The following is a 15754-nucleotide window of genomic DNA, read 5'->3' on the forward strand; positions in this document are numbered from 1 at the left end:
CCTCCCCAATCTAAAATACTTACATCATAACCGGTGATCGAAATCTGGTGCATGGAGTCATTGACCGACTTCAGCAAATCCAGCATGGCAACTAAGGCCTCTTGGAGCTCCTGGACACCTTCACAACTTATGCTGTATTTCAGCAGTTCCTACAAATAAAGGGATTGCAAAATCAGGAATAATTTACACTCGGACAGGTTCACACATATGTGTTCGACCTCTTGTAGCCTGCAATGCCAAGCAACTATCTGCATGCGACATGTCCTCACATTGCTACAAATGGAGTCCATTCAGACCTTCAGCTGCCAGTTGTCAAGTGGGCAATCAAGATAATAAGTAGCGATGTGCCAAACATTTCAATTATTCCATTTTCAGCAGTGTGTGTGTGTGTGTGTGTGTGGCAGGGGAGGGAGATGAAAACTGGTGAAAAGGCTGGGAGAGGAAATAATTTTGGAGAATTTTCTCCTTGGGGAGGGGGACAGGGTTTCCACATACTTTGCAAGCGTAGGCAATTCTTGAGAGGTCTTCTTTCCATTTTTTTTTTTAAGAACACCCCCTGCGCTTGTAGGAGCCCAGGTCTCTTGTCCAGCCTGGCAGTTCTTTCTGAACTCCCAGGAGACCTTGTGACCTCACCCTCTCCAACAGGCATTCAGGAAGAACTCACAGCTGGAGAAGGATCTTGGGCTCCTGCAAATGCAGGGTGTGTGTGTGTGTGTTTTTTAAAAAAAGGGGGGGGGAGAAAGAAGACCCCTAAAGAATCTCTTACACTTAAAAAAGGTGTGTGGAAATCCTGTCCCACTCCCCAAGGAGAACACTCTCCAAAATCCTCCCCCCTGCCCTGTGCATAAAAGAGGCAGAAAAAACAACACCTCTTCCACAGGGAGAGAAAAAGTTCCTGAAAATAGAGGGCAGGATTTGGCACAGCACTAATAATAACTGACATGAGAGCATAAGAACCATGTTGGATCAGGCCAAAGGTCCATCTAGTCTAAGTTCTGTTCCCACAGTAACCAACCAGATGCCTATGAGAAGCCTACAAAAAGGACATGAGCACAACAGCACCCTCCCACTCATGTACCCCAGCAACTGGTTTTGACAGGGATACTGCCCGTCATGCTGGAGGTAGCATATACCCATCAGGACTGGTAGACATTGATAGCCTTCTCCTCCATGAATTGTGGTATACATAATTGCTGTGATTTTATTTATGCCCCACTTTTCTGCAAGGCACTCAAGGGCCAAGGCAGCCATAAAATCTCAGCACAACGGAAGCAGCATCAACAGATCAAAAAGTGATAGAATGATATTGTTGTGGGCTTGCTGTCTGATGATTGTGGAATTCTCTGATTTGTTTAGCTTGTTAAAAAAATAAATATGTTTGCATCCCAGACACTTGATTTTCGCAATTTAGGGTCAAATGACATGTTATGTTAAACATATAATCACATTTCACATATTTTAAAACAACAACAACAACAACAACAACAACAACCATGGAGAACGGGGGCAGGCCTCCAATCAGGATAGGGAGGGGGTTAGCCTTTTTTTTGTGTGCTTTGCTCCTGTGAAAAATACTCCCTCCACTTCTCTTTGCCATAGGGAGGAAATTGCTATTGGTTCAAATAGCAGCTTTCGGAGGGAGGGGGCGTTCATCAGGACTGGGAAGTGGAAGGAAATGGTGGCAGCCTCCTTCCCTCTGATTCCATTCCTGATCATGTCTCCCCCTCCCCACTCCCCCCACACACACACACACACACGACCCCTGATCTTGAGGCTTGGTGTCACTACAAAGAGAACTCTGAACCCAATGAGATACTGGTCACCCCACTCCAGGGAGGACCTCGGGAACCCCTGATGCATCCCCGGACCCAAGGACTCATCCCTCCCATCAACCTCAGCCTCCAAGAATGGTTCTCCCAAAGGCTCTCTGGTTCCTTAGCCACGTAGGAGCTGAAGGCTATAGAAAGGAGCATGGGCAACAAACCAAAGGCTGCAGTCAGCACCCAGTGGGAGGTGGAACTTCTGAGGGACCTGAGCTGACCAGCCTAAAGCCCGCAGTTGCCATTTGTCCCTCACTGAAACAACAGCTCCTTCCATGAGGAGCTACCCCAACCTAGCAGTTCCTGCAGAACGCTGTCCAAGGTACTAGTAATCTCTGCCTTGCTGTGCTCTTGTTTACCTGGCATAACTCCTGACTGAATGTGACCCTTGCCTTGCCAGTCATAGCTTCCTTCTACTAGAGCCTATGCAAGTGACCACTTCAACAGCTGCTTCCCCTACCCTACAGCTGCTAATTAAAATAAACAAAAAATATGCAGACATGTTAAATGCAGTAGTGGATTTGACGTAACATATAGTTTGGTCCTTATCTTCTCCTTGCTAGTCTGGGGGAGGGGTAGCCAAAGAGGTATGGGGAGGCACTAACCCGATGCACCATGACAAGTGGAAATCTTGCTTGCACATTCTGGTGCTTCCTGAGATTTTCCTAGGCAGCCCTTCTCCAACCTAGTGTCTTCCATATGTTTTGGACTACAACTCCCATCACCACCCAACCAGCATGGTTGTTGGGGATGATGGGAGTTGTAGTCCCAAACAACTGGGGGGCGTCACGTTAGGTGAAGACTGGCCTAGGCATTCAAGTCTTTGCTAGGAACAATAAAAGCAAGACTGAACTCCTTTCCCTTTGGCATGCTAGCTTGCCCCATGCAGGGAGCATACTATGTGGGGCACAATTTGAACATAGAATCAGGCTTCCTGCACTGAGCAGGGGGTTGGACTTGATGGCCTTGTAGGCCCCTTCCAACCCTATGAATCTATGATTCTATGAGGCCCCTTCGTGTGCATTCCGGTATAACACAGTCCAGCAGTTAGGAAGAACAGCTGAAATATGCATGCGGCGTAGACCGATTTAGATGAACATCAGTTAATGGCGTGAATACCTTCAGAAGCAACTGGTACTTGGTTAATCGTTGCACAGGCTTGAGCAAATAGGAATCCAAGCCAAGCTTGTGCTCTAGTTTTCTCTGGCACTCCTGCAGCACAACAGGAAGACAAAATACATTGCAGTGTGTAGGTCTTTAAAAGATTACATTCAGAACACGTAAACCTACAGCAGGCAAAGGTGATTGAAAAGTCAATCTGTCATACGCCCAAATTCTCCAAGCACAGCAGAAGGCAAGAATAGCCAGGAAAACAAAACAAAAAAGGTTGCTTGCTAGCTGCAATGCTTTGCATGCAGAAGATCTCCAGTTCAGTTCCTGGCATCTTCTGTTAAAAGGATCAGGTAGCAGGTGATCAGGAAGATCCTTCTCTGCCTGAGTCCCTGCAGAGCAACCGCCCGATGTTGTCTCAGCAGACACTACTGGGCGGGATGGACAAGCGGACCTTGTTTGCACATAACATTAACTCAGGGTTTCCTTAACTCAAGGTTAACTTTTGGTTTGTTGCCCCACCCCAGGTTCACCTGGCAGACAATCGAATAAATGGTGGTTTGTTTCCTCAATCCTTGGGCTGTTTGTTTCCCTCCTCCTTTGCCCGTTCCCTCCCTGTATCCCAAATATCTTTGCACTGCTGTAGTGCTGGCATGTAGAGTGGCTGGGTTTTTTGGCTGCTCTTGCTCACCACTGATGTAGGCTGGTGAAACAACCCATGAACATCCCATGGTTTTGGGTTCACACATAATGACAACCATGGTTTAAACAACCCAGGATTCATAACCCAATATTGTTGTTGTTTTCATTGCTGTTTTTACAATATTCTTACAGTTTTATTGTTTTTATCATTCTTAATATCATACCGGTTTTATGTGTTTTTATTATTGTATGCCACCTTGGGAGGACTTTTGACCTGAAAGGCAGCCAAGAAATATTTTAAATAAACAAACAAACCATGGTTTCTCTTTCTGGGTTGTCCATGGTTAACAAACCATGGTATGCCAGCACATCTGGGTTCCCCCGCAGATACAGTTTCAGCTTGTGATTTCTAAATCTACGTGTCAGGATTGTTTCCCTAGGGTATCTATATTCTCCATTCTCCTTTGGTCCAACTAAATGAAAATGGCACACAACTAAAAGTATCCAAACAAAATTTGTGCAAAATATGTGCAAAATTTTGGAGAAGGAGCTCTCCAATCCAGGATATATTTCCGATGTGTCAAAAAAGCCACAAGCCTCTGAATGTCTTTATGCCTGTATCCAAATTACTGTCTCCACCCCCACCGTCACTCTACCTATAAACATGTTTTAAAAAGTGGTTTTTACTTACTACTGTTGTAACACAAAAATACCTGGAAGAAGAGGCTTTCTGCACACTGCCTCCATAGATATTCTGACCGTGGCTTATTCTGGCAGTATTTCTCATACATCTGAAAATCTTCCCGCTGCAGAAATAATAATAATAATGATGATAATAATAATAATAATAAAAAAATTGTGAAACACTCCCTTACTAAAGCCCTCAGAGCCAACGTATCATCTCTGCAGTCCTTGAGAATGCCATGCATCTTCCAGCTTGTATCTTGGGAGGGCTAGCTCATCACAGAGGTCCAAGCTTTTACCAAATGTTCTCCCCAGCTCAATAAATCCATCTCACAGCACTGTAACTTCCACCAGCCCCCAGGACAAAACAAAGCGTGCCACGGTCCTCCTCCATCTCCACAATTAGGGACTTCCAGCTCTCATTCTTCTCTGCCTCTCTCCTGTCTATCTCTCCCATGCCATTTATATAGCAGTCTTGGTGGTTTGGAGTCATTGCTCATCCCTGGCATCCTAACCCCACCCATTTCTGGAACATCATGCACATCTTCCAGGGAAGCAGCGTTAGGAGCCATTCTGTCTGGGTCTTTCTACCCCAACACAATCTCCATCCCCCCACCCCCCATCATGCACAACTAACACTCACACATAAATAAAGGATCCTATTTATGCATCGGCTGCAGGGAAATCTGAATTACACAACTGGAGAAATAAAGGTGCTCCAACTAGTCCTTTCAGTTTCCATTTCATTTGCTAAACCCAGAGAGTCTGGAGCAAAAGAGACTGTGATCACAGCTCAATGGCCGGCTCCAGAGGGTGGCAAAGTTGGGCATTAACCAGGGCCCTGAAACTAGCAGAGGCCACTACCCTAACAGTGCTATTATTTCCACTTTGTACAGACTCTTAAAGAGGAATTTTCAGTCTGCTTGTCCCACCTCTTCTAAGTTAGGGGGAGCCACCAAGAGTGCTGTGCCCGAGACATCCTCCCCCCCAATTCTGGAGCCAGCACTGCACAGCTCGAAGAATGCGCCTACTAACCCTTTCCAAGAAACAGCATCCGACTCTCTCCGGTGCTTCAAGGCAGCTCTCCAGATGGTGGAGGAAAATTCTGCAAGAGAAGGAGGCCGTGAACTCTCTTTCAGGTGCAGGGTCGGTGGACAAAGACTAACCATTCAGATTTGGATGGCACCTTACTTGTTGTGGAAGTCATAAATCTCGGGCATGTTCCCAAAGAGAATGTCCTTGTGGTTTCGCAACAGCGGGGGCAAGAGAAAGGCCATCGTGGGATTGTCCATCTCCGCTCGGTAGCCCTGTGCCAACAGCACCACCAAAGTTAATGTTATGTGCACATAGCTTGCGCCCCGTTGGGAGGCCATGTTCAGCAGCACCCCCTGGACTGTCATTGATGTGCATGTCAGCTTTTCGTTTGCATTCCAAATGCATGTTTCCCAGAGATCCACCAGTTTTGTGTATAGCAAATGCACGAGCCCAACTGACACAGCAACCCTTTTTTTAAGAAGCCTGCTTACAGTGGGGAAGAGGTTATTTTTCAAGGTGGGGTGCAGTGTTGGGGAGGGAAGGGTTTGCCCTTTCCTCTAGAACAGCCACTCTTGCCCCTTAAATCTCACACACATTTATTTATTTATTTATTTATTTATTTATTTATTTAAAACATGTGTATCCTGCCCTGTATCATTAAGGTCTCAAGGCAGCATACAGATAAAATCAACTTAAACGGTTTAAAATCAGCGTAAACAATCAATTAGGTTTTTACAAAGCCTCCACTGTCACCAATGCAGGTTTTTGAAAAATCTTAATGCAGTGTGGCCAAGAGAGAACTGAAACTGCCTTATCTCCAATTAGTGATATATAGTGATCAGTGACTGGAGCTAAGGCAGGGAAGCTGGCAGGCCAGTTGGAAGACTTCTGCGGGGACCTTCTACAAGATACTCTAGTCTAGCTTTTTGTTACCCAGAGCAGCTAGCCATATGCCCTACAGTAGCCTACACAGAGGTCTTCTTGGTCACTCAGCCATTTCCTCCAGGAGTCGGTATTCAGTGGCATACTGCCTCTGAATGAGGGATGTCGGGGAAATCTGCAATGAAATCAAATGAGTCAGGATTTCTACGAATCCGACCCACAGATTTTGCAGTGGACCAACTTTTCCGAGTCACACGGATTCTAAGGACTGTTCCCCTCCCCAGCTTTCCAGAATTTTATGCAAATTTAGTTATAGAAAAATATGTAAACAAAATTTAAAAAACCACCAGCCTAAAATGTGCATTTCTCACATAGGCTAAAGCATACAAATGCACATGGAGGGGGGGGATTTGCACATTTGGGAGGGGGGATTTGCACATTTTGTGAGGGACTGCACATTTATGTAAGTGCAAATTTGGGAACATGCAAATGTGCCCAAATTTGGGAAACTGGAAAAAAATCTGATACTGCCAATGAGAAGATTGGTTGGTTGGTTGGTTGGTTGGTTTGTTTATTTGTTTATTTATTTATTGCATTTATATCCCACCTTTTTTCCTCTTGCAAGGAACCCAAGGCAGCTTACATTATCCTCCTCCTCTCCATTTTATCCTCACAACAACAACCCTGTGAGGTAGGTTGGGCTGAGAGTGTGTGACTAGATGACAGAACAAAAGGCTCCTCACAATCCGCAAAACACAGACAGAATGGATTTCACAAAATCTGTACATCTCTACTCTGAACATGAGGGATCCATTTAGCCATCATGCCTAATGGTCACCAATAGCTTTCTCCTGAATAGGTTTGTCTACATCTGTTGCAAAGGTGTTTTTTCAAAAGTAGAAATGCTACAGTGGTGAGTTCCACGCATCAGTTAACATGTAGTTAGTCTGCAGCATGGCAAATCTGGATAATACAGGAAGATAAGAAGGGCACAGAAGTAAAATGGGCATCCTGAATATATCTAAGGGGAAATGGAATAAGAAATGAAGGCACACTCACCATCAGAACGGTGAACAGCTCCTCCACATACACCCGCTCAGTTTCTATCAGCTCATTTATCACATGGCTAAATGAAAGAAGGAAAGAAGGAGAACCGATCAAGGCTGAGGTTATGTAGCTATGCTGTTATGTAACAGCAGCACTATGCACTACTGGCAGCAAAATCCAGCTTTGTAAATAAGGTGCTAATCCTCATGCTTAGGAAGATACGTTTGACAGTGTGATAGCAACACTTGATTAATTTTTTTCAATGAACAGGAGTGAATTTTGGTTAAGTTGAGGCCCAATCATTACTGCACAGTCAGGTAACATTTTTCAAATGCCTTAAGTGAAAGGAACAGAGACATTTCCCAAATAGATGCTGTGTTTGTTTGTTTTCAGAATGCAGATCAGACTTTTCTTTCCAAAATAAACAATCTGACAAAGAGAAGGCACCTGAAAAATAAACATACCTTTTCAATATGTCGAAACTGTCTTCACTTTCTGAAATGAAGTACTGCAAGGAATTCCTTTTCTCTTGATAATCGTGCATTACTTCAATCTGGAGAGAAAATGGTGCGTGTTAGAATGTCAACTTGAGTTCTATTATTATTATTATTATTATTATTATTATTATTATTATTATTTGTACAGTGGCCACAATGTGCATGGCACTTTACAAATGCACAAGAAGATATAGCCCTACCCTAATGGGCTTACAATCTAAATCCAACTTAGGGGAGACTATAGAGAAAGGGATGCAAAATGGAGACAGGAGTAAAAGGGGGAAGAATATGGCCCAGTTTTGATGCAACACTAAGATACTGTTTAGTCCTACGCACTTGCACATTCCCTATCCCCTCCCCTATTCTGATGCAGGCACAAGAGGGAGATTAGAAGCACCAGGTTCCTGATTTAAACTAAACACCATCAAGGCCAAATTGTGGTTAGTTCAAACTATGGTTTATCAAAACAAGCCAAGATAAAAACAACAACCATGGTTTCTGTTCCTGGCTTGTTTCAATAAACCACAGTTGAACTGAACTGCAGTTCCCAGTTCAGACATAACAACAAACTGCAGTTTGTTTAAACTAAGACGTGGATTTGTCCAATCTTTTCCTTGCAACTGCACAAGAAGAGAGATGAAGGCAAAGCTTGTGAACCAAAGGCTCACCCAGGTTTGTTCGCGTAGCACTAAGCCATAGTTTAGCATTACATCCAAACTGAGCTCTGCATTTATTGCAAATGTGTTCTTAGGGTTGGATGCAGTGGGACACGGGGACAAAGAATTTTTTTCCAAAGCAGGGGTAGCCACCTTGAGCCTTCTGGACGTTTTGGACTACAGCTCCCATCAGCCACATCCAGTATGGCCGATGGTTGGGGATTATGGGAATTGTTATACAACAACATCTGGAGGGCGCCGGGTGGGCTATCCTTGTTCCAAAGGCTATGTGGAAAGGTAAAGTTTCAGGAGGGATTTGAAGCCAGTCCTATATACTAATAGCAAACCCATTCTCCCGGTTTCAAAATGGCACCATCCAAAATGGCGCTGCCCATGTATAACAGGGAGGTATTGGTTGGCTTGGGGGAACCCCCAGACTTGCAGAAGTAGACTTTAGAAACTTTAGAAAAAGCTCTAAATAAAACTTCAGAAAAAGCTCTAAATACCTAAAACAGCACAATGAGGAGTGAGCATGCTCAGTGGCCGCACAGTGCTCAGGGTCTGTTTGGGGGAGGGGGGATGTAATGGAGCATTCTGGAAAAGGGAGCAGATGGATGGATGGATGGATGGATGGATGGATGGAGCTCTGAACAGCAGCACTCTACACTGCAATTTTTCATTGGAGGCCCTACTTGTATTTAACAACTCTAATAATTATTGACCTACCTTACGGGAACTTTGAGACTTCCTTGACATTTTCTTCCCAGGCAGCGAGATATCAAATGAAAATTTCAAACTGGAATTAAAATCTACACCTTGGACATAAACAAAACAAAAAAAGGGCCAGATTATATTCTGTAGGAGTACCACCAATTAAATATATATATATATATATATATATATATATATATATATATATATATATATATTAGCCACATTAAACTACCCATTTTAAAAGGTAGCTGTCTTCAGCTTGTTAATACTGACATCAAAGTCAATGTATTTTTTAATAGACGAAACATTCAAAGACAGAAACAACTGTTAAAAGGGGAAATCTATTAATTGTAATAAAAGATCTGGATAAAAATGAATATTGTTTAGGAAACAAAAAGCATTATTCCGCCAAGCTAAGCTGTAACTGAAATGAACAAAACCTGAGATATTTTAACAGATCAGAATGATATAGAACAATAATACGACCCACCAGGAAATGTCTCACTTGGTGAGGTAAGCGCGATTTCCAGACTTGATCATGGCTACTGGGAAATGAAACTCACTGTACAACACCGTTTTGGCAAAGTCTTCATCAACCACGCCATCCTGCTATCGGGGAAGCATTTATTGATTTAGGCCACAATCGTATGCATAGCTGGAGAATGCTGGGAGTTATAGGACTTCTTCCTGTCTAAACACGCATATGATTGTGCCCTTAAAATGTTATTTATCTGAGATTGTTTTTTGCCAGCCTTGAGTTTAAAAACTCCAAGGACCGCAAACAACCAGCCAAATTAATAATAGTAAATACAAAACAAATAGAAACATAAATGAATGAATAAATAAATAAATAAATAAATAACAAGTAGAATTAATTCAAAAGAAATGCGAAAAGAAATCAGAGAAGCTAGATCTGATACAAATCCATTAAATAAATGACAGTTAAAACCAGCTAAATGAGATGCTTAGAGACCTGAGCAAAAAAATGTCTTAATTTGACATGAAAAAGACATCAAAAGTGGCACAAGATGTGAGCATTTCATAGGTGTGTTTCACTGAGAAGGCTCCCCTTCTGTCACTGTTTAATGTTGGCAAACAGGGTGATTCAGAGGAGAGCCCTCTATAGCAACTGATGTCAACAATTGACAAGACCATTTATAGCCATTTAAAAATGCAGATAAAAATGCAACCCCCCCAAAAAAAACAATCTATACAAATTAGGAAAAATAAACAAACATTTAAAATGACACAAACCTCTATCTATCTACCTACCTACCTACCTATAATCTCCACTTATCTGCAAACAGCTGACAAAATAAAAATGTTATCACCTGCTTTCAAAAGTAGACCATGGAAAAATGCGTAAGAATGTAGCATTCCATAACTCCAGAGCTACCACACAAAAGGCCCTGCTCCTGGCAAATGACAACTTTATCTCCCTAAATAAAGGAACTTAAGGCCCAGGGATGAGAGGCTCCTGAAATGGGAAAAGGTGATTTGGGGGATACTTGGGAATTAGACTGTATAAAGCCACCTTCCCTAACCCAGTGCCTTCCAGATCTGCTAGAGATGTGAAGGCCCTGGGAAAAATGGTTAAATAATGAAAAAATGTGGACCCCCCCATTTCCCAGAACTCCCTGGGGTGAGGAAACAGGATATTTCCCTTATTTTGGGGGGGTTCCCCATTTTTCTGGGGGTTTCCTGGGCCTTCACATCCCCAGCCACCCTGGCCAATGACCAAGGTGGCTGCTGGTGATGGGAATTGTAGTCCTACACATCTGGAAGGCTGGGGAACACTGGAAGAGGGTTTTAAAGGCCCAAACCAGCACCCATCAGAGAAGCTTCCCAGAGTAGCCCATGATGGCTGTGTAACAGAACCAGTGTACTGTAGTGGTTAGAGTGTTGGACTGGTACTTGGGAAGTTCAGATTCTAGTCCCCGCACAGCCATGAAGCTCACTGGGTGACTCTGGGGCCAGTCACTGACACTCAGCCTAACCTACCTCACAGGGCTGTTGTGAGAGTAAAATGAAGAGGAGGAGGGCCATTTAAGCCACCTTGCGTTCCTTACATGAGGAACAAAGGCAAGATATAAATGTAATAGTAGATAAATAAATAATAATAGTGACATCATGTCTACATAAAAAAATGCATGATAGGATGGAGGCGGACAGGGGCGGGGGTTAAACACTGTAAATGTTAAATATATCACCTCCACCCCACCCCAGCCATTAATATGTATAGTATCTCCAAAATCAAAGAACAGGCCAGTCAAGAAAAGGCAACAGAGAGAGCCTTTTAGACAGAAGACGTCACTGTGGCGCAAAGGAACGGTATCTAAATTTCATTGACATTTTTTTGCTTGTTAAAAGATTAGTGTTGAATATCAGGTATATAGAAGAAGCACCTTTGATGAAGTAATGGGCAAAGGATGTAGGGAGAAAAACGGATGCAGAGGAATGCAAACAGATATGAAGAGAAGGTGCCTCATCTTCAAACTGTGCTGTTGCAAAAATAAAATGGTTACACATTACTATTCCCACAGGACTCATTTAGGTCGGACAACATCATTAGAAAGAAACAAGCTCCCAGAGACGGAAGGGGGGGGGGAGAACAACACATTGCTAGAGAGAGCAGAATTACGGGGTCAGATCAGCGGACCAGCAAAAACACACCCTTTGCATGCAGAACATCCTAGCAGCATAGAGTTAGAAGAGACCTCAAAGATCATCTAGTCCAACCCCCTATCAGTGCAGGAAATCCACTACTGCAGCATCCCTGAGAGGTGGCCGTTCAGCCTTTGCTTAAAAACCTCTAAGAAAAGAGAGCTCACCACTTTTTGAGGCTGTCTGTTCCACTGTTGAAAAGCTCGTACCGTCAAGAAGTTCTTCCTAATGCTCAGTCTAAATCCTTTCTTCTTCTAATTTGAACCCATTAGTTTGGATCCTCCCCTCTGGAGCACCAGGAAACCAATTTGCTCCATCATCCAGCAACCCTTCAAATATCTGAAGATGGCTACCATATCGCCATATGGCCTCTTCACTGTCTCGTCTCCAGGCTGAACACACCCAGCTCCTTCAACCTTTCCTCATAGGAGGTGGTCTTCAGGCTCGGCACCACCTTTGTCACCATTGTGAACCCGGGTTCAATTCCTAGCATTTTTGGCCAGCCATTCGCAGATACAGCAAGAAATAATGCGCCAACCTAGTGATCTCCAGATGTGTTGGACTACAATTCCTACAAGTCTTTCACCTGCACGTACAGCCCCTTTGCAGCACAAGCAAACAAGCCAGGATGCCTCTAAATCAGAGTTCAGAACTACAGGCTCAGGGGTCAAACCCAGCCCTTCTGTGGTCCCAATCTGGCCCTCTGGGGTTGCCTAGATGGCCATGCCCCCTTCTTCTGGCCCTACCCCCTTTCCCCCAACTACCAATCATAGTTTGGCCCTTAGGCCAAAAGAGGTTCCCCACCCCTGCTCTAAATCAACCAACGTTGATTAGCAACCATTTCGCTGAACTGGGAAATGATGCTTACTGGCTTTGGAACAAGCCAGGATATTAAACCAACTTCAAACTGTGGGTTAATATCCTGGCTTGTTCTGAAACTAGTAAATACAGTTTGAAACAAATGGGGAACTATGGTTGATTAGAGCTTCCTGGTTTGCTTGCCTGCATTGCGAAGGGAGGAGCAAAGGAACTGTGTGGGCAGGCCAAAGAGTCGTTCATATCTTGGCTTTCTAAGCTGAGATACGATTGTCTGAATATGGCTGACTTTTGCCACATACTGAAGATGCAATGCAAATGAACAACACAGGTTGCAAAGGGGATAACCTCCATACTGTGGTAAGGGGACCACAAGAGACCTAAATAATAATCGACACTGGCCATTTCAGAAGTGGTTGCAGGGTACTCATAAACAGCTCTGGGGAGTGGAGAGGAGAAAATGCCTTGGTGATGTCATGAGTGCTGGACAATATGTGCCCTCCATCACAGGTGTTGTGCCCCCCACACATCCATCTCTCACTCAAAAGCTCATTCTCATTCCTATTTCACCCAGGGATCACTCACAAACATTTCTGGATGACAGAACATAAAAGCATGTTACCATGTTTTGGGGAAAACAACGGAGATTTTGACCGGGGCGGGTTTTCAGGCCGTGGGGCTACGAGCTGCACGGGGCGCACTTGCTTGTCTGCTAGCTTTCTGAAGCACGCTTGTCTGTTCTCGAACATGCTGCGCACATTCTCGAGCTTGATCTGGATCATCTGTATCCGGGCCTGCGGATCCCAAAAGAATACTCCCGTAAGCAAAAGCCATCATGGTTGGCTATTGGAGACTTTATTGGGGCTTTCTCAGGCCCAGCTCCTGAGAAGCTGAACACAGCATGAGGCAAAGGCAGTCCCAATTTAACAAGCGCAGGTGTCCTAGTGGCTTAGACCAGTGAGCAATCCTGACCCGGAAACTTTCATAGAAGGTCGAGGAACATGAGAGACTTCCTTGCTCGTGTGGAGGGAAGAGCTGTAGCACAGCAACAAAGCCCTGCTTTGCATGCAGAAGATCACAGGTTCAATCCTTGGCATCTCCCAATAGGCTTGGGAAACACTCCTGTCTGAAACCTCAAACAGAGGAAGCTGCCACAGAATGAGTCAAACCATGGGCCCAACTAGCTCTATATAGGAAGCTACCTTATACGGAGTGAAAGCATGGGTCCATCAGGCTCATTATTGTCCACACTAACTGGCAGTGGCTGTCTAGGGTTTCAGATGGGGTCTTTCCCAGCCCTATCTGGAGGGGCCAGGAACCGAACCTGGGGCCTTGTGCATGGAAAAATTAGGCACTCTGCCACTGAACTACCAGTCAATGAAGAGTAGACAATACTGAGCTAGATAGACTAATGACGTGACTCAGTAGAAGGCAGTTTTCTATGTTTCTCAGCTCCCTGCAGTTCTTTCCTTCAGGCGGAGATAGTTGGTGGCATAGAGGTGGAAGTCCTGACCAACATCTCTAAAATACCCATTGAAAATACATGACAAACTCCAGTCTTGCCACCTGTTGCTTGCGCAATCTATCCCCAATCCCATTCCCTGCTGTGGCTTTGGGAGGATGAGTCCCTCCTAAAACACAATCAATCTTTGGTCAACCGGAACAACTGTTTCAGGACTGATTGCAGTTGATGGTTGACCACACCCCTCAAGTTGACTTCAAGCCAAGACCAATGTCAGATCTTAAGACCAGTCACACTCACGCAGCACCACCTACCTCTGGGCAAATGAAGGAACTGCAGGGAGATACGTGACACTGGCAAGATAAGTCTCTTTACACCAATAGGCAAGAGAAGGATAGGGGTTATTCCCTGAAGCTGTCTGAAAGCTTCACAAGAGGTTTGCAGTGTAAACTACAGAACTATATTTGCTCAAGTTCATTGCTGGATCAGCTGGCTGTCTTGCTCTATGCTATACATCAGCAGCCAGGCTGTCTACCTTTATCTTTTATTTATTTTAGGTGGCGCACGTATGTTTGTTTGTGGATAACGTTGTCATTATTGAAGGTAGAAGGTTGTGTTGGCGACACCACCAGTACCAATCAATAGGTGGCTTCCACACCTGGCTTTTCCTTCGTTCGAACTACACTGAAAATTTACAAAGCAAGCTTTTCAGAGCTCACCATGGGGCAACAAAAGGTATGTGCATATCAAATGAGGTAAGGGTGTTTCCAAATGAACCCTAAACATGTTCTGGCTGTCTTCACCCTTCAAGCGAATCCTAGGCCGGCTTAAATTCTTTGAACCACTGTGTTACTATCATGTCAAGTGGAGTGTTCTTCTTTCTACCAGATCACCATGTGTGTGTTCATGAATTTCCTTCGAGGGTCCAAAAATCTGGAATCTGATCCATTTAGGTGGAAACAAACCAAATTCATGACCTCCCATCTAGGCTAACGAGGTTGAGTTAATCCCCATAATCTTCAGACTGCTGGGTCCAATGCTAACAGACATCTCTCTGGAGCTATTACCATCATAACAATTTCCAGAGGAGTAGCTGTGCTAGCACAGCAAAAACAGCAAAGAGTCTTGTGGCATGTTAAAAACTTAACGAATTTATTAAGAACATAAGAGCCCTGCTGGATCAGACCAAGGGTCCATCTAGTCCAGCATTCTGTTCACACAATGGCCAACCAGCTGTCAACCAGGAACCCACGAGCAGGACATGACAGCAACAGCACCCTACCACCCATGTTCCCCAGCAAATGGTGTACATAGGCTCACTGCCCCTGGTACTGGAGGTAGCACATAGCTATCAGGACTAGTAGCTATTGATGTAGCCATGATATACAGCAGGGGTGCATCTGATGAAGTGGACAGTGTCCATGAAAGCTTATGCCAGAATAAACTTGCACGTCTTTACGGTGCCAGAAGGCTCTCTGTTGTTCTTACTATCATAGCCATCCTAAGTTTGGTTGCTCTTCCATGGGCCTACCTTGAGTTCAGGCGTTAAAATGAGCTCAAAGTCAGAGTACAGGGCTTGAGGATCGGCTTTTAAATGCAATGAAGAGCTCTCGAGGAACGCCTCTATGTCTTGGAGAGCTTTCTGGGCACCTTCCCGGGACTGGCATTTATCCATCGGCTGGTTGGCTAGAAGATACGCGCCTTCGTCGCAGCACTCCAGGGCCT

The 15754-nt window shown here is 44.4% G+C and overlaps 1 protein-coding gene across 1 annotated transcript in view; it reads right to left on the bottom strand.

Moving 5' to 3' along the window:
- MCF2 (MCF.2 cell line derived transforming sequence) overlaps positions 1-15754 on the bottom strand; it is a 94201-nt gene that overhangs the window by 27841 nt on the left and 50606 nt on the right. Inside the window, exons 12-21 of the mRNA XM_084813668.1 lie at positions 15561-15752; positions 13190-13361; positions 9100-9188; positions 7685-7773; positions 7233-7299; positions 5448-5563; positions 5292-5361; positions 4286-4378; positions 2940-3032; positions 24-149 (exon numbers count right to left, since the gene is read on the bottom strand). Of these exons, the coding sequence (XP_084669794.1) occupies positions 24-149; positions 2940-3032; positions 4286-4378; positions 5292-5361; positions 5448-5563; positions 7233-7299; positions 7685-7773; positions 9100-9188; positions 13190-13361; positions 15561-15752 (1107 nt within the window). The remainder of the gene's footprint in view (positions 1-23; positions 150-2939; positions 3033-4285; positions 4379-5291; positions 5362-5447; positions 5564-7232; positions 7300-7684; positions 7774-9099; positions 9189-13189; positions 13362-15560; positions 15753-15754) is intronic.

Source organism: Heloderma suspectum, chromosome 9 (assembly GCF_057233095.1).
Source record: "Heloderma suspectum isolate Gila_16-S chromosome 9, 16-S_ref, whole genome shotgun sequence".
In the NCBI taxonomy this organism is placed as follows: domain Eukaryota; kingdom Metazoa; phylum Chordata; class Lepidosauria; order Squamata; family Helodermatidae; genus Heloderma; species Heloderma suspectum.